Below are 18,282 nucleotides of genomic sequence, written 5' to 3' on the forward strand. Positions count from 1 at the left end.
AGATACTAAAATGGTCTTTTTTTTTTTTTTTTTGTGGTACGCAGGCCTCTCGCTGTTACGCCCTCTCCCGTTGCGGAGCACAGGCTCCGGACGCGCAGGCTCAGCAGCCATGGCTCACGGGCCCAGCCGCTCTGCGGCACGTGGGATCCTCCCAGACCGGCGCACGAACCCGTGTCCCCTGCATCGGCAGGCGGACTCTCAACCACTGCGCCACCAGGAAAGCCCTAAAATGGTTATTTTGAATGTCATCCATCTTCAGAAGGAAGTAGAGCTGGGCATAAGTCTTTTAAAAGCCGAAAGTTCCCCACCCCCAGCCAGGTAGGCAAGGTCATGAGAGACCGGGAAACAAGCTAAGGTCCTCCACAGACAGGAAAACATTAATTAGGAATTCATAAACTAAGGTTACCTTTACGATTATACTTCTAATGTGAATTATAGTCAATTGTTAGTTTAAGGCTGACTGTATATTTCATTACTGCTCTCAGCATGAAAAAAGTTCTGGTTATACCTGGAAATTCAAACACACTTGATTCATGGCCATCAAAAACTCCAAACAATGCAAACTTTTTACTTGGAACTAATAAATTATTTGCTTTGATAAAGTACAAACAGAACCCTATATTACTAATTTTTTGACAGCCCTTTCCCACAAAAAAATTAGCTGGTGATCAGGTCTCTGCTCACAGTGAATTTCACCCTTTCAAAAAACATTCTAGACTCGTATCTCTTAAACTGTGCTCCTCGGAATATTAATAGCTTGGGATGTTAATATGTCTTCCATAAAAAGAGACTTTGGCGACCATATAACGTACTTTCTTAATTTTCAAGTTCACATTTTAACGTTTCTAAAATGGAGCTTCTCACAAACAATGTCAAAAAATTTTGCTAGTTGAATCTTTTTCCCCTTTAAAAAAAAACTATTAAATTAATTTAATGGCATCTTAATATGGAGGGAACATGGTCAGTTTGTAAAAATAAAATTTTTATCACTTATACGATTCGCTCTGCACATTATCTTATTAAAGGGCCTGAAAATCCTATACTTTGAAAACAAAGCTGTTTACTTCACTTAACCCAGTTTTTCCCAAATATATTTGCCCATTGATCCCTTCTGGCATAAAGCTCATTGTAACATTTCATGAGACTAATGTTCTGGTAACACATTCTGGTTACTCCTTCATTACCCTCGGCCAAGACGCTTTGCTCATCAGCTTTACCAAGACCCAGTGACAGAAGCCCTTCATCAGGAAGTGAAGGTAAACATGTTCTGGGATTGACAGAACTGAATGGATAACCTAAAACTCTCTGCAGAGGGAAAATTCCAAATGGGCCAGAGGCCGATTTATTCTGCTTGGGAAACATCTGTGGTGTATTCCTACTGATTGCTTTCTCCAACAAATGATGCACAGCTTTGTCTGTTTCAAATGCCTTTATGATGTGACAAGTGAATAGACTGAATTGAAGCCATCTGCATCATAGGATGGCACACAGTGTTTGGTGAAAGGCGTCCCTTTACATTTCCTAACATGTGGGGAAAGAGAAATCAATAATTTTCTAGGACTAGTTCCTAAATTTACCTGATCAGCAAGTTTCTGTTTGTGCATTCCTGTAAAATTGAATAATATAAGTCAGATGGCAAAATAGCAGGTGGCAGGAGAGTGTGAGAGCAGACACACGAAATGGAAGCAGTGACGTGGCACTCAGAGACACAAGGGTCCATTTTCAGGCCCAGAATAAGTCCTAAATAAACTCATGTCACACTGCACAATATTTACCTGGCAATACCATATTAGCTTAGTTTTTAGCAAAAGTATTGAATATGGAAATAAAGCTAAAAGCTTACCACATGCCTTTTTTTTTTCTTTTTTTTTTTGCGGTACACGGGCCTCTCACTGTTGTGGCCTCTCCCATTGCGGAGCACAGGCTCCGGACGCGCAGGCTCAGCGGCCATGGCTCACGGGCCCAGCCGCTCCGCGGCATGTGGGATCTTCCCGGACCGGGGCACGAACCCATGTCCCCTGCATCGGCAGGCGGACTCTCAACCACTGTGCCACCAGGGAAGCCCCACATGCCTTTTGAAAGACATACTCAAGCACTGTCTAACAGGTGCACCTGTAACGGTCACCCGCTTCTCTTGAACGAGGAGCATCAGCTTTACCTGGGATCTTATCAGAAATGCCAGATCTCAGGCCCCATTCCAGACCTACTTGGCCAGAATCTGACTCGTAACAAGATCCCTAGGTTATTTTATACACATTACCGTTTGAAAAACACTGGTCTAGGGAATATACCCTTTGTCTGACTTCCTATTTATATTGATTGAGGCCCAGATGCTGTTAATCTTATGAAGACTGATAAATTGCAAGTTATTTTTGTCCACTAGACATGCAAATGATTTCTGCCTGGTAGAAAAGATAACTTCAAGGTTACAGTTCTTTGCCCTGCAGAACATAAAACATTTTGCACCTTGTTCCAGGATTCTTTCTTCCAGTGACCAGATGGTCTGTCTCTGAAATTCTTCTTGGAGCTACATCTACCATCTTGCTTCTCCCTCATGACTGAGTTAAATAAACCTTTGACACATGCTCAGCATACATGTATGACAGTCATGCTTGTGACGGTTTAAAGCAAAACCAGTCACCTCTCAATAGCAATAAGATACTTATTTCTAATGAAGATGGTAATAGCCATCCTTTCTTGGGAAAAATAGTCAGTTGTCCAGTAAGCAGTCATTGAGAACCTCCGATATGATATAAAGATGAATCTAGCATGGGCTGGTCACTCAGCATGGTATAGTATCATGTATAATCTAACTTTAAATACAAGGGCTGGCAACTGAGAGCCTAGAGTTCTGGTTCAGCTTGCAAACATGATTTGCAGCCAAAGAACATTTTGTTTTATTTTCACTTTTGAATTTGAAGGCCTTTAGGTGTCATGTAATGTGTATTCTCTAGTTCTCCACAGGCTCCAGTACTCCTAGTTATCTTCTACCAGGCTATTTCACACATACTGGCTACCTGTCTGGCCCCTGAAGGCACTTACAATTACAGTCCTTAAGGAAGACACTCATCTATTAAATCCATGTAAGCCAGTACTACAGTGGGAAATGGCTGGTCTGGAAATTACAGCATGCGCTGTGCAACCCTTTTGGGGCATCCTTTTGCAGATCTATCATGCACAGAACCTGGACAGCTATGATGAGTATGAAAAGCGTGCAGCTGCCAAATCCAGCGGCCTTATTCATTATCCACCAGAGGGCAAATTATTTACGTGGATAACAATGCATTTCACATACAGTTACCAAGCATCATCATCAATTTCTTCAGATACAAAAGAGTTTCATCTAAACGGTTCTCAGGGAGTAGGCACCATGCCCACATAAAACAACAGAGATAGCTTCATTCTCAAAAATGAGCATTATTAAAATGTCAAAATAAATATCATGCAGAAATATAGCAAGAAGAGGCAGTGGGTATAGGCAATCACCTAGTCCCTCTGAAATCAGACCCAGAAGTTCAGAAGCAGCTTTGAACAAAACAAGACTTTGGCGGCGCCCATTATGTTTGGGGGAGGCTGTTTTCTGTCTTAGATGGATTGGTTGACAGCACATCACAGAAAGTTATTAAGTGTCTACTTTCACCAGGCATGACTTTCTTTTTCAAAAGTGCTTAAATTCACTAAACAAGGAAAAGCAGGCACTATACAAACAGAGTCATTAATAATATAAATCTCACCTAGAGTAAAAGAATAATATGGGCTGTCTCATTGTTCTGCATAAATAGTGATTTCTGTGGTTTTCCATTTGTCCCCTCTATGGATTTTTCTCCTTTGGTGCATCTCATCTCTCATTCTGTTCAAGTACTTTTTCAGGGGACTTAATGAACACAACTTGGAGGAAATCAGCTAATAATACCTCCATTTCTCATCTAGTCAGCCAAGAGGCCTCGCTAACCACCACGCTTCCCCTACCATTGGACCTTTTTACCCCTCCCAGTGAGGGCTTATCTCTTAATCTCTTAGTGCTTGCAATGGGGTCCTTAAATTGGTCTTCTAGCTTCAGTATATGGCTTGACAGTCCTTAATATGCATGCCATCCAGTAGGTTATTTATTCCTGGGTTTACTGTGAAACTGCCTGGCTGGAATCTGTGTTTTCTTTTTTTTTTTTTTTTGCGGTACGCGGGCCTCTCACTGTTGTGGCCTCTCCCGTTGCGGAGCACAGGCTCCGGATGCGCAGGCTCAGCAGCCATGGCTCACGGGCCCAGCCGCTCTGCGGCATGTGGGATCCTCCCGGACCAGGGCATGAACCCGTGTCCCCTGCATCAGCAGGCGGACTCTCAACCACTGCGCCACCAGGGAAGCCCTGTGTTTTCTTTTAAAACCAACTTCCAGCAGTTTTATATTCACTTTGTTTTTAACTGAGGACTGGGACGTGGTTCTAGAAGTCAATGGCAGCTACAGTATCATTTCAGAGAAAAACCTCCCTAGCTTCCTCACACTGAGCCCATCTTCCTCCATATTCTCCCCATCACATGGAAAAAGCTTTCCAAATTTCTCTTTGGTCTGCAAAACGCTTTTCCAAGTAAGTGGGCAGTCTATAACATTGGAAACTATTGGACCTGCAAGGCTTGTGAGAGACAGAAAATCAAAGAGAGCTGAGGTAGGGGCAACATGCAACATCAGGAAAAGAGAAATGAGTCGATCAGGCAAGACCTTGGTGAGGCACCACCCCCAGCCCGAACTTCTCCACTGCATTTAGAAGAGACTCAAAATCTTTTCAGTCTTTTGAAAGTTTACACTCTCTTTGGTATAAACTTTCAAAAGACTTAAAGTCAAAGCTACTATGAGGTTCCAGACATGTTGCCTCCCTTGGGAGACCCTCCATCCTCCCTAACCTGTCACCAATTATTTCTGTACAGAGAAGAACCTCTCTGCTGGTCCCTGCCCGATTCTGAGCCCCAGTCTCCAACAATGAACTCAGAATTCACACGCACTTAGAAGACTGACCTTAAATCCACTTCTCCTACATATCTGCTTATGGACGTAAATAAAAGTTAACACTGACTCTGGGTTTTCTGTATTTTTGTGTACTAGATCGTGAGTTCTTTGAAGTAAGTACAACTTCTTTGTCTTTTCCCTATTCCTACCTCATGGTACCTAGGATTCTTTAGCCACTTAAAGAATATCTGTTGACTTGAACTGGCTTGTACAGAAACGCAGGTACATTCTAGGCAAAGAACAACTGAAAAAGAGGACAAAAGAAAGTGAGAGAAACAAGATTAATGATCTAATGATCTCTAATAGATGGAAGTGGTTTTGGCTACCGGGGCTAGGGCAATCCATGGCCAGGGGCGTTGGAACCATACTAAAGAATATAAATTCCAAAAGAAAACTTACTCATTCTCCAAATTCACTGGCCCTAGTAAAACAGGTTTCAAGGTTCAATTATTAGTTTTATCTTGCAAGTGTAAAAATAGAAACAATAATGGCTCCCCAAAGATATCCATGTCTTACTCTCCAGAACTTGTGAATATGTCACCTTTGCAGACATGGACGTTGAATGAATACCTTTGAATTATCCAGGTAGACCCCACATCAGTCCTTAAAAGCAACGGTCAGGGGCTGCCCTGGTGGCGCAGTGGTTTAGAGTCCGCCTGCCAATGCAGGGGACACGGGTTCGTGCCCTGGTCTGGGAAGATCCCACATGCCGCGGAGCGGCTGGGCCCGTGAGCCGTGGCCGCTGAGCCTGCACGTCCAGAGCCTGTGCTCCACAATGGGAGAGGCCACAATAGTGAGAGGCCCGTGTACCGCAAAAAAAAAAAAAAGCAATGGTCAGTGAGAGAGTGAGACAGATGTGACAATAGTAGGAAGGTCAGAGAGATGCAGCATTACTGTTCTGAAGATGGAGGAAGGGGGCCACAAGCCAAGGAATGCAGGCAGCCCTTAGCAGCTGGAAAAAGCAAGGAAATAGATTCTCCCCCAGAGCTTCCAGAGAGGAACACAGTCCTGCTGACACCTTAATCTTAGCCCAGTGAGAAGTGTGTCAGACTTGTAACTTTATGAAACTGTAAGATAACAGATTTATATTGTTTTAAGTCAGGAGTAATTTGTTCATTGTAATGATAGAAAATGAACACAAAAGGCAATCCTTGGCTTCAGCATTGCCCTCTAAACTGGTGAACTGGCATTCCCTGTGTAGCCCCCAAACCAGAAAGATTTCTTATTCTAAATGAATAAGAAATGAATAAGAAATGAATTCTCTACTCTTCCTTTCCTCCTTCACTTGGCTGGCTTTTTCTCATCTTTCAAGACTCAGCACAAAGTTCCTCTCCTCTGACAAATCTTAGTTTTATCTATATAGACTATGAATTTCTGAAAAGTGAGGACCCTGTCATATTCTTTGTAAATGTTAGTTTGAATGATGCAATTAATCAATCATCATTTAATGAAAGGGACAATAAAACTGCTTTCTTTCTAAGAAAGAAATTAGATCACTCACTAGGATCTACCTACATTCACATCCATGAGGTTCTACCTCATTCCTTCTCCTCTCTTTGGACACATGGGCGGGCACACACACACACACACACACACACACACACACACACACACACACACACACACACACACACACACACACACACACACACACACACACACACACACACACACACACACACACAGCCTGGCAGGGTTGAATCCCAGTTTGTAGCTGTTCAGAATAAGACTAGTAAGCAAAACATTCATCTCTGATCAAGAGTATAAACTGTAGGGATCAAAGGCTGAAACCAGAACATTTCAAGAGAAATCTGAAAGGCACAGAGAAGTTCCAAAATGTGGAGTCTAAAGCCGGAGCTTAGGTTTGAGAATTAAATAACAGGACTTATGTTGTGGTGGTTTTAAAATACATCTACAAATATTTTGATGCTCCTTTCTCCAAACAGTGGAGACGAATTCTCCTCCCCTAGAGTATGGGCTGAAGTGAGTCCCTTCTAATGAATAAAATGTGGCTGATGTGATCAGCATATGATCAAGCCACAAAAGGCATTACAACTTCCTCCCTCAGTAACTATCTCTGTCTGACTGTCTCTTCCCTTCTCTTTCTTTCTCTCTGTCTCTGTCTCTGTCTCTGTCTCTCTCTCTTCTGAAGGAAGCCTGCTGCCAACAGCCACATGACTGAGCCATCTTGGGAGAACTTTCCCAAACTTGAAGACATCTATGGGCCCAGCCCACATCTTAACACCAACCACAGGAAAGTCCCTAAGCCAAAACCACTCAGCTAAGCTACTCCCAAATCTCCAAACACAGAAACTATGAGATAATAAATGTTTATTGTTTTAAGCCACTAAATTTTGGAATTACTTGTTACGCAGTAATAGCCAATATATGTGAGATACAATCCCTGGAGTACAGGTTACAGATTGGAAGCCTAGCTCCTAATTCAGTCTACAAATATATTTTCCTCAGCTTGTAATGATAGATTTCTTTTTAAGAGCCAACATTTTTTTTTTTCCTTGCAGTACGTGGGCCTCTCACCGCTGCAGCCTCTCCCGCTGCGGAGCACAGGCTCCGGACACGCAGGCTCAGCGGCCATGGCTCACGGGCCTAGTTGTTCCGCGGCATGTGGGATCCTCCCGGACCGGGGCACGAACCCGTGTCCCCTGCATCGGCAGGTGGACCCTCAACCACTGCGCCACCAGGGAAGCCCAAGAGCCAACATTTTTAAATCATTAAATTTCGCTTAGAAATCTAGATTTCCAGCCTCTCTCAAAATTTTGGAGGTCCAGCCACACAAAGGCCCACATTCCCATCTGGCAGCCTCGTGCTGTAGAAGAGGCATGCTCTCCTGAGTCCACCGCAGGCCCCATTCAACCCTGCTCATCTCCACACTGACGCCAACAGCATGGCTTTTGCACTGCGATTTCTCTTTTAGTAGAAAAATATTTCTCAGTTCCTGTATCTCTATCAAAATTAGGAAACCAAAGGTATACTGAAAGGGCTTTGCATCTTAAGAAATCTAGGAGAACACTTGTTTCTTGGTGGGAGTGAAGAATATTCCTACATGCCTAATACGCCATCAGTGTGTGTCTGTGTCAAATACACACAATTTAGGATCCTATATTTTCTTCCTCCAGTACCTTTGCTCATTGAGGCTAACAGACTGGACCCTGTAGCTAAGTGAGCTTGCTAAACCTGCTCTTTCTTACTCGGGGCTCCTTGAAATGGGGCTAGGATGTGGCATATGAGCTTGCTAGAGCTGGCTCTTCAGCAGCTTAAAGGTAGCTGCCAACATGACACCTTTCCTCTCATACTGATTGTTTTGAGAAGAACCTTGCTGAGACCATAGTATCTATTAACTCTTTTTCTGGTTTTGCACTTTTAATAATTGTTTAGCATGAGCTGCTTATTGCTGGCTCAAATTGTGTCTGACCAAACCCATACTGACTAATCAGAAATAATCCTGAGTACAACCTCTACTTTACCATAAATGCATAATTTTCATTATTACAAATGTTTCTAGGAAATAAACGTTGAACTAGAACAAGAGTTGGCAAATTGCAGCACACAGACCAAATCTGGCCCACTGCCAGCTTTTATAAATAAAGTTTTATCAGAACACAGCCACACTTATTCATTTATGTACTGTCTGTGACTGCTTTTACACCACACTGGCTGAGCTAAGTAGTTATGACAGAGACCTCATGACCTGCAAGCCTCAAATATTTACAATCTAGCCAATCCCTGAATGAGAAGGATAAAATACAAAGATTTTGACAGTTAATAGGCCAAGAACACATTGTGCTTCAAAGGAACACACATGGGGAAAAGTAAAGACGCCATGCCCTCTCCAGAGTGTTTGCCTTATCACTCATAGTCAGTAACTCTAAAACTTTCTTTACCTTACGAATGGACATAAACAGAATGGGTTTTTAGGTTGAAAATGAACTCACTGTGGCTAGTTTCTGAACGTCTTCATCTGATGCTCCCAGAGATGCCAGGCCTATTTCTTGTGAAAACTGAGCAAACTTAGGATCCGCAAGTAGAGGGACATGTCCCAGGAGTTCGTGACATGTGTCTCTGAAAAGAAAAACATCACAGAGAAATGTTAGACAAGTTAAGCTATCACTGGCAGAACAAGACCTAAAATTCTAATTATAACCTTGCTACTGTAATTAATGTTACCAAATTTCACCAATCCTAAGATTTTTTATCAACTCTGAAATCCAGATACATCTTACAACCATGGCATCTTAAATTATGTGATATATAATATGTTAACAAAATAATAGTGACTACTATTTTCAAGAGCGTATCATATGCCAAACATGTGTTAAGTGTTTTATTACATGCACTGTCTCTTTGAATACTCAAGAGAAACTTGAATTAAAGTAACTTATTGGTGCAATATTCTATAGACCAGGGGTGTGCAAACTACAGCTGCAGGTCAAATCTGGCCTACTGCCTGTTTCTGTAAATAAAGTTTTATTGGAACACAGCCATGCCCGTTCATTAATGTATTGTCTATGGCTCCTTTTGCCTAAAACGGCAGAGTTGAGTAGTTGTGACTGAGACCATATGGCCCACAATGCCTAAAATATTTACTAGTTGGACCTTTACTGAAAAAGTTTGCCAATTCTTGCTACAGATAATGATAAAGCCAAAACTTGAATCCAGCTTATCATGATTTCTAAACTCTTGTTCTCAACCCTTAAGTTACACTGCATCCCATGTTACACTTTGCAGGGCACTGGGAAACAGCAGAAGATCCTATTGTCATCAACAGATGTCTTTTCCCATGGACCATTTATCTGTCTATAACACAAGCAACTCTTTTGAGCCTTCCCACTGGAAGACCCTCCCAGTCCCCTGCTTTGACTAGCCTGAACTAGGTAATAATAGAAGTTTACATCCTCTCTCATTTGCCTGTGCTTTCACTTGGAGCCAGAGACCAGGCAAAGGCAGGTATGTGTCACCATGAAGCAAGGCGGATGCCTTCCTGAGTCATTGCCATGAATCACAAACCGTTTCCTGATACCAAGCGATCCTGGAATATACGACTGGAAATGAATCAAAAGGCAACAATATTTTATTTTCTTGACAAAAACTAATGAGCCAGGTAGTAACTGAAAGATGTTTCCTAATTTCACCTGAGTTCCTCGTAAGTGTATCACTTCAAATAGATGCTATAACATAAATGCCAGGTACTACCACCAATATCACAAGTATAAAGTAAGTTGGATGGTCATGAGGCTGAAGCAAGGGAATGGTGGTCAAGGGCAGACGATGGGTGCCAACATAAGACATATAGCATTACTTGGTCAAAAAGTTCTGTTCCCACAGCTCAAACCACATGCCCAACCCTGGCCAGCCACTTCCCAGACACATCAGGTTGAAAAAGCAGCCAAATGAATACGTGGACATGATACTGAAAGAAACTCCAAATTCATTCTCTATCAACTGTGTGCCAACAGCCTCCTTTTTGTACAGAAATTGAATTTGTGGAAAAGCATATGTGGTGGTTACTCTCCAGTCACACTCCTTAAGGTGGTGAATCAGACTCATTGGATTTTAGGGCATAAGGAGAATTTAAATGTTATCAGAGCCCTTCATTTTACCTATGAAGAAATTAAAGACAGAAGGAGGAAAAAAAGAAAGCTAACGTAGTGCCTTCCCTGGTGGCGCAGTGGTTAAGAATCCGCCTGCCAATGCAGGGGACATGGGTTCAAGCCCTGGTCCAAGAAGATCCCATGTGCCACGGAGCAACTAAGCCTGTGCGCCACAACTACTGAGCCTGCGCTCTAGAGCCTTCAAGCCACAGCTACTGAAGCCTGCATGCATAGAGCCCGTGCTCCGCAACAAGAGAAGCCACCGCTCGCTGCAACTAGAGAAAACCCGTGCACAGCAACGAAGACCCAACGCAGCCAAAAATAAATAAATTTATTAAAAAAGAAAGCTAACATATACTGAGCGTCTATTATGTGCTGGGTACTGGGCTAAATGTTTTCATATCCCATTAGTAATTTCATCTTCACTTACAAAGAAGTCTTATTACTCCCATTTGACAAATGGGGAAACTAACATTCAGTAAATTTAAGCATTTTTTTTCCAAGGACACACTGTTAATATGAGACAGACAAGATTTGAAATCAAATTCCTCTGACTCAAAGCTGTGCTCCTTCTGTTCTATTAACTTACAAGGCGGAGTAAACGAGAAGGGCTGGGCGGGGCACAGCTTCAGTTGTGGAGAACGTTTAACCAAGCTGGTTAGCACAGGTAAAAAATGCAGCCAGTGTGTCCTAAGTCTCTTTTCCTGCCACTCAGTCCTCAACCCTCCAGATTACCCGAGGAGCCATTTTAAAAATACCAATGGGCCTTCCCTGGTGGCGCAGTGGTTGGGGGTCCGCCTGCCGACACGGGGGACGTGGGTTCGTGCCCCGGTCCGGGGGGATCCCGTGTGCCGCGGAGCGGCTGGGCCCGTGAGCCATGGCCGCTGAGCCTGCAAGTCCGGAGCCTGTGCTCTGCAACAGGAGAGGCCACAACAGTGAGAGGCCCGCATACCGCAAAAAACAAAAAAACAAAAACAACAATGACTGGGCGCTACATAAGAGCAATGCAGTCAGACTCTCTGGGACAGGCCTGAGCAGGTATAAGACACAGGCAGGGTGGAGACCCTCTGTCGTAACAGAAGATGCTCGGAACACCCTGAACAGGCTTCAAGCAACTAGTACTTAAAACTAAAGCTAAATGTGATTATGTAATTTTGAGCTGCCCAAATTTAATGCCATTAAAATTACATCATACAAACATACATACATACTGAGGAACAACGAAAGGTGGTAAGGAAAGCTCACTAGGTAGCAAGTTACTCCTCCACATGCACTTGACTCAGTTAGCGATCAGTTAAAGGTGTTTGATTCAGCCTACTTCTATGCTGAGAGTGGACCCTGCAGACGCACTCCTGTGATCAGGTTTTTAAAGGTCATGCAGTCTGCACCAATGTTGGAATTGAGAGGCCCACCATGGATAAATCTGAGTACCCCCACTGTAGCTTATGATGTAAGTACTAAAACAGTCCTACTGAACCAGGCAGAAAATATGACAACAATAATTTCAAAATTAGACCAGATGTCAAACTCCAGGGAAATACTAAAGATGGTGAGTATTATCTCATGGTATGAATAAATAAATTAAACAGTAGCTAAAAGAACAACTATTGTGGCCAACAGGTATTGAATGCTTCCGATGGGCCAGGCACAGTGCTGGGTGCTTCCCAGTGTGAGAATGGGACAGCTCATGGTTACAGTGGTGGATTCTTGTTGCAAAACTGGGTTTACTCTTGAGCTTGTTAAATACTTGAAGAAGACAATCTTCTACCTGCCTAAGTACCAATGGAGTCCAAAGGCTTATAGGTAGAAGGGAAAGTGAAAAGTTGGCAGTTAAAAAAGGAAAGAAGAAGGAAAATACGAGAGATCCAAAGACTTGGAGTCAATTCTTTGTGGTAGAAAAGGAGCTATCACCTGAAATTTAAGTTAAGGTGTAATTATCAGAAACCTATAGCCCACAGCCAACTTAAGAACCTTTAATAGCATTACAAGGTAATCCAACCATACACAGAAGAGAAAGTATAAATTTGAAAGAAAAAAATCATACAACACAGCAGAATAAGTTATACTGTTTCATTAAGAATGAAAGCCTGAAGCAAGAATTCTAACAGAATTACTAATGGAATGCTCGGGATGCCTTTGCCCTGTTCTAAGTAGAAATGATTGCGCTACTTTGTACCTTCTTCTCCGCTCTGTCTCCACGTAGAGACCCTAAGAAGGAACTGCTGTTCAGATCTCTGAGCAAGTAGAGATGCAGTTCCTACAGGAACCCCACTTCTCACTGAATCAAGGCTCAAGCACCTATATTTCAAGATCATAAATAACGTTATTATTGTTTATGACTTTGGTGGAACATTCTCAGAAATAAACACTGGGTTGTTCTCATCCCAGTGTCTTTGGCTAAGACACGTGGTATAGACAAAGGAAACTGAAGTCCCTGGAAACTCTTCAGACAACAAAGAAAGATGTTTAATGTTGCTAATTAAAGCAATTAATTAACTTTGAAAAGTTGACATTTTTTTTAGTTTCTTTGAGACCAAAGGACTTGGAAGCTGGGGTGACTAGCTTTCAGGGGCTGAAAGAGATTCCAGACTGTTGGGAATCTGCAGGAGAAGCCTGAGCCTCCTCTTCAAACTTTGTATCAATTAATTTCCGTGGGACTGAAGTCATGCTGTCTCACACCGCTTCACAAAGTGCAACAGCTATTATGTCCTGTCTGTAAAGTAGTTCACGATCCCTATGCTGGTGTTTCATCCACAGCTGGAACCCTGAATATCTAATTATGAACAGGTTTCCGATGTGAGTCCACAACTACTGCCTTGTCTCACCAGATCTCTCTTAAAAGATTCAATTATTTGGCCATAATTGCACCTGTCAGCACACGCTGCCTCCAATCTCCATCCACAACGGCAAACTTTTCTCTTTTTAACTCACATCCCTTTGATGCATTTTCGCCTGAATAATGCTTCTCAGAGCCCTTTTCAGAGAAGCACTGTGTTCACTGGAAATGTAGGACCTTTCAAAACTGTTAACACTGTAAAACATCATGTCTCCTTTTGAAAAAAAAAAAAATAGAAAGAAAGAAAAAGAAAAGCTAGAGCTGATATCAGACACTAAACTTTTTGCTGCTCTAAATTGGAATCTTCTCTGATAAGCCCTGTTAGGAGGATTCTAAAGCTTACAAAGGGACCTGGGCAAAATGCCTCCAGGGAATTCTTAAATCATTCTAAGGAAGCTGCAATCACTTTGCTGCTGGGAAAAGAAGGGTCCTAGTTGTTAAGTTCAAATTCAAAATGGGTCTGGCATTCTTCTCCTCTTATCAGTTTTCAAAGCTGACTCATCCGCGTTGAACAACTTTTTATTTTTGCTGTAAATTAAAGCTTTTAAGAAGCAGTGAGTGGGCATGCAGCCTTTGCTTCCCATCCCAAATCAGCACATCTGTCTTTGAAACCCTATTGCTATAGGTTTTGTTTGTTCTAAATAACAGGGAAGCCAACACTTTAGCTAAATCATGAAGAGAGGAAAAGGAAGATGGGGTTGGGGGATGGGGGGGTGGAGGTTGCACTGATGAAAAGAAGCTGGAGGAGGACATGGAAGCCAAAATAGGGTATTTTTTCAGCTTTCACGCAACCTTTGGTGGGCAAGTGCGAGTAATCTGGGATAACACACTGGGACGCATTGAAAAGGGGGTGACTTGGTTTGTTTTCACTTCACTGAGGAGATAATAACGGGAACTAATTTGGTACTGAGGCAATTGTTTTCAGTGCTTGTTTTAGAGCCATATACAGAGTTTCTTTAGATTTAAAATAGCATACTGTAAAATCTGGCCCATAAGATAAGGTTTTAGGCAGTTCTGAGGGTCACTCCGCCTTGTGTCCCTGTCAGGTTATAGATAAATACATATGTGGCCCTCTTTTTATGAAGCCAAGCACCTGGATATTGCCCTGGTGGAAATCTTCTTTCTTTTTTCCCCCTAGGAATCATAAGGAAGGCCATCAATGCTACTCTTCTTCAGTACAACTCTATTAAGACTAGCAGAAGATATTACACTTATTTTTTTTTGGAATTTAGTTCAAGAAGCATTTTTGTGTACCTGTTACATACCAAGTGCTATGTTAGGAACTGAGACTTAAAAGTAAATAAGACATAATCCTAGAATAACCCTTAGCAAAAGTTACCTCATGGTTCCATAAAAGAGCAAACAGCAAGTACTAACTTTCCTGATCTAGTGAAAGAAATAGTTTCCAGTTCTTACAAGTACCACAAAAGGGCTTCAAGGGAAACTGTCCATAGGTCTCCAGTTCCCCTTCATCTCAGATATTTCTTCTCTCTTGAATAAATAAGAGATTTTTTAACTCTTTCCCCGTGTGCTCCCCCTCCCCAAATTTTCACTAGATATTAAGGAGGTAATATCACATAAGGGTTATAAGAACTGTATATAGTCAGGAGTCAGCCCTAAGTCCATGTTGCACATTCCTGTGTAGGCAAGTTACTTCGCGCAGTGATGTGCAATAGGGCTTCCTGCAATGATGGAAATATTCTGTATCTGCATCGCCCAGTATGGTAAGCCACTTGGTTCAGGTGATTATTGAACATCTTAAATGTGACCAGCACTACTCAGGAACTAAATTTATGGTTTTATTTCATTTTACTTAATACATTTAAATAGTCACATCTCTACCATATTGGACAGCACGGATGTATTGTTTTTTCGTCTGTAAACTGGAGATTATAAGGGTCCTTATCTCATGGAGTTCTTAAACAGTATCGTAAGGTAATGCATTAGAAACATAAATTCCCAACAAGTTAGGTATTATCACACATTAAATTATACTTACACCTAAGTCTATTGTACTTCAGTAGGTTTTGCCCTTTTGGAAGATATTTTATCACTTCAATAAGCAGCAGTAAGTTTCTCCAGGACACAGGTCATGCCATGTTCATCTCTGGGTTCCTGGTGCCTAGGAAAGCCTGGCACGTAACAGATGTTCAGTAACTGCTTTCTGAACTCAACAGAATCAAACAGAGATGGTGGGGTTCTACTGTACCATACAGAGGTGAATCTAAAGGAATCCCAAGCATAGTTTTCCTAATTGCCAGTGTAGCGTAAGGGCTTGGACTAGATCTTGGTTTTGGTATTTTCTAGTTGTGTGTCCATAGGGAAATGACCTGACTTCACTGATCTTTGGAATTGCCATCTGTAAAATGGGGACAATCCTGCCTACCTCGTAGCCATGAGTGGAATGACGTCAGCCGAACATGTGGGAAATGTCAGAAAGGACATTTTTCCTTCTCTCCTGTGGTGGCTTCTCTGCCTGTCAATAGATGTAATTCTCGACATGGTGGTGAAGAGGTACAGCCAGTGGTTACCTCTTCCTTGCCTAAAATTCAGTCACTTTGAATTTCTTCTGAACTTGCAATTTTAAAAAGCAAATATTCCTAAAATAATTTTTTTCCCAGGTCACCTCCGTCTTCCACACCTGAAAGTACCTAAGTGAGCTTCTCCCTGAGGACATGGCACTGAGGGACTATGAACTGTGACTCAGGTGTGGATGCTTACGAGTGCTAATTTTGGGTTACAGGCACCACACAAGGAAGGCAAACCTTGGCGAGGGTGGAGCGGTGGGGAAAAAAAGGGATCCTGCTTTGAGTCTGCTAAAATATATACATACACAAGCTGAAAGCTGTATCCCAAGTCACTACCATTACAGCCTAAGAGAACAACAGGGCTCTAGCAGGCACTTAGGTACAAATTTGGTTTCAAAATGCACAGGTTTTAAATAATGTATAGGGTTGTGTGCGGGGGGGGGGGGGGGCGGTTTTTATAGAATGTCTATTGTTAGAGTGCTCGGAGCTTTGGAGACAAAAGGCTCCCATAAAAAGTCCTAGGGGTTATTTCTGCTTTGAGGCACCTCACAAAACTAGACACAGTATTATGATTGAAAACTTGGGAGTCCAGGTCTAGGAACGTGGGCCTTGTAACTAAGGATGCTCTGGAATGTTACAAGGCACCTCAGCCTCCACGTGAATTTAAGAGGTGGCAAGGAAGAGTAAACCTATTTGGTATTTATATAAAGCCTTTTTCTCTGCAAAGATCAAAGCATTATTTCATCAGCCCTCACACAGGGAGGTTAAGTGGCTTACCAACAGTCTCACTGAGAGCTGATAATGGGGCCTGGAGTTTGGGCATGTGGTCCATAGGGCCTTCTGCCTGAGGATGCAGACAGAAGGATGCATCACTGCTCTGTAGCGAGGCACTTTCCCCTTCTTTTTCCCAGTGAAATAAAAGATGCCTCCTCTAGGGCTTCCCTGGTGGTGCAGTGGTTGGAGGTCCGCCTGCCGGTGCAGGGGACGCGGGTTCGTGCCCCGGTCTGGGGGGATCCCACATGCCGCAGAGCGACTAGGCCCGTGGGCCATGGCCGCTGAGCCTACGCGTCCGGAGCCTGCGCTCCGGAGCCTGTGCTCCGCAACGGGAGGGGCCGTGGCCGGTGAGGGGCCCACGAAAAACAAAAACAAACAAACAAACAAAAAGATGCCTCCTCTTGATAAAGGGGCAGACTAATGGTGGCCCTGTGAAGATCAAAGGAGAGAGTGGGCTTCTAACAAAGGCTGGTAGTTGGACCGAACGCTGGATGGGACAGCACAGCACTAGACCATCCAATAAGCACATCCAGTACTTAGGGTGGTGGCAAAGCAGGGCCACCAAATTCAAGAAAGAAAGTGTCACTCTCAACTATCTTACATAAGATTTATAATTGGAAAAGCAAGAAAGAAGCTATTCAACTTCAGCACATATACAAGTTTGAGTTTTCCTCTATAGTGTTACTTTTGAATATAGAAGAGTGGTTAACCCAAAAGATGCTGGCACTGCTCCCTGAGTTCAAATCCCGACTCTCCTATTTACCAGCTGTGAGACCTTGAGCAAGTTAGTTAAACGTTCTGTGTCTCAATTCCCTCATCCATAAATTCAGAATAATAACAGTAACTCACAAGCCAGAGGGTTGTTGCGATTATTGAGTTCATCCACATACAACACTTAAAATAGCGCCTGCACATATTGATATATACGTGCTGGCTATCAGTAGTAAAAAATATATTCTTATTGCTTCTGCTGCTGTTGTTGTTGTTGAACTTATCTATGCTGGAGAATGGAAGGGGTGAAAATATTCTCGGCTTAGGGCCTCTAACGTCTTAACTGACCCTGGGTGTAGCCCAAACCAAGTTTCTCCCGAGGGAGACGATGGCTGCTAAGCTTGGAGTGTGAGCTCCAGGTTAAAACTCAGGAAAGGGAGGCCAGGTGGGATCAGCTTCCTGAGAACATGCCATTTTCTAAGAATCGCTGGTACGATGCTGCTCTGCTCTCCTGAACAGCAAAATGATGATAGAACCGTGGAGGAAGCCAGCTGGCTGGGCAGGAAGCTCGGCGCTGTGCTTGGCAGGGATGAGGGTGATCTGTGGGAAAGAGCAAGTTTAAGCTAAACCAGAGCTCATACGAATGAAGGTGAAACTCTATAAAGCTCTGGCTTATCTTCCTGGCTCTTCAGTAAGACCTTGCCCAGATGTGACTTTAGCAAGGCCCAATATTAAAAACACCCATCACGGTCAGGGCTTAAATCAGACAAGTTCACAGACCCAGAATCCCTCAGACGGCAGCAAGGAGGGAAAGTCGCAAAAGGAAAG

General features: G+C 42.9%; 1 protein-coding gene across 1 annotated transcript in view; it reads right to left on the minus strand.

Moving 5' to 3' along the window:
* The window catches only part of TPH2 (tryptophan hydroxylase 2), an 89,554-nt gene that overhangs the window by 29,248 nt on the left and 42,024 nt on the right, over positions 1 to 18,282 (minus strand). The window contains exon 8 of the mRNA XM_030866255.2: positions 8,950 to 9,076. Coding sequence (XP_030722115.2) covers positions 8,950 to 9,076 — 127 coding nt within the window. The remainder of the gene's footprint in view (positions 1 to 8,949; positions 9,077 to 18,282) is intronic.

The sequence above is a fragment of the Globicephala melas genome, chromosome 10 (genome assembly GCF_963455315.2).
Source record: "Globicephala melas chromosome 10, mGloMel1.2, whole genome shotgun sequence".
Lineage (NCBI taxonomy): Eukaryota > Metazoa > Chordata > Mammalia > Artiodactyla > Delphinidae > Globicephala > Globicephala melas.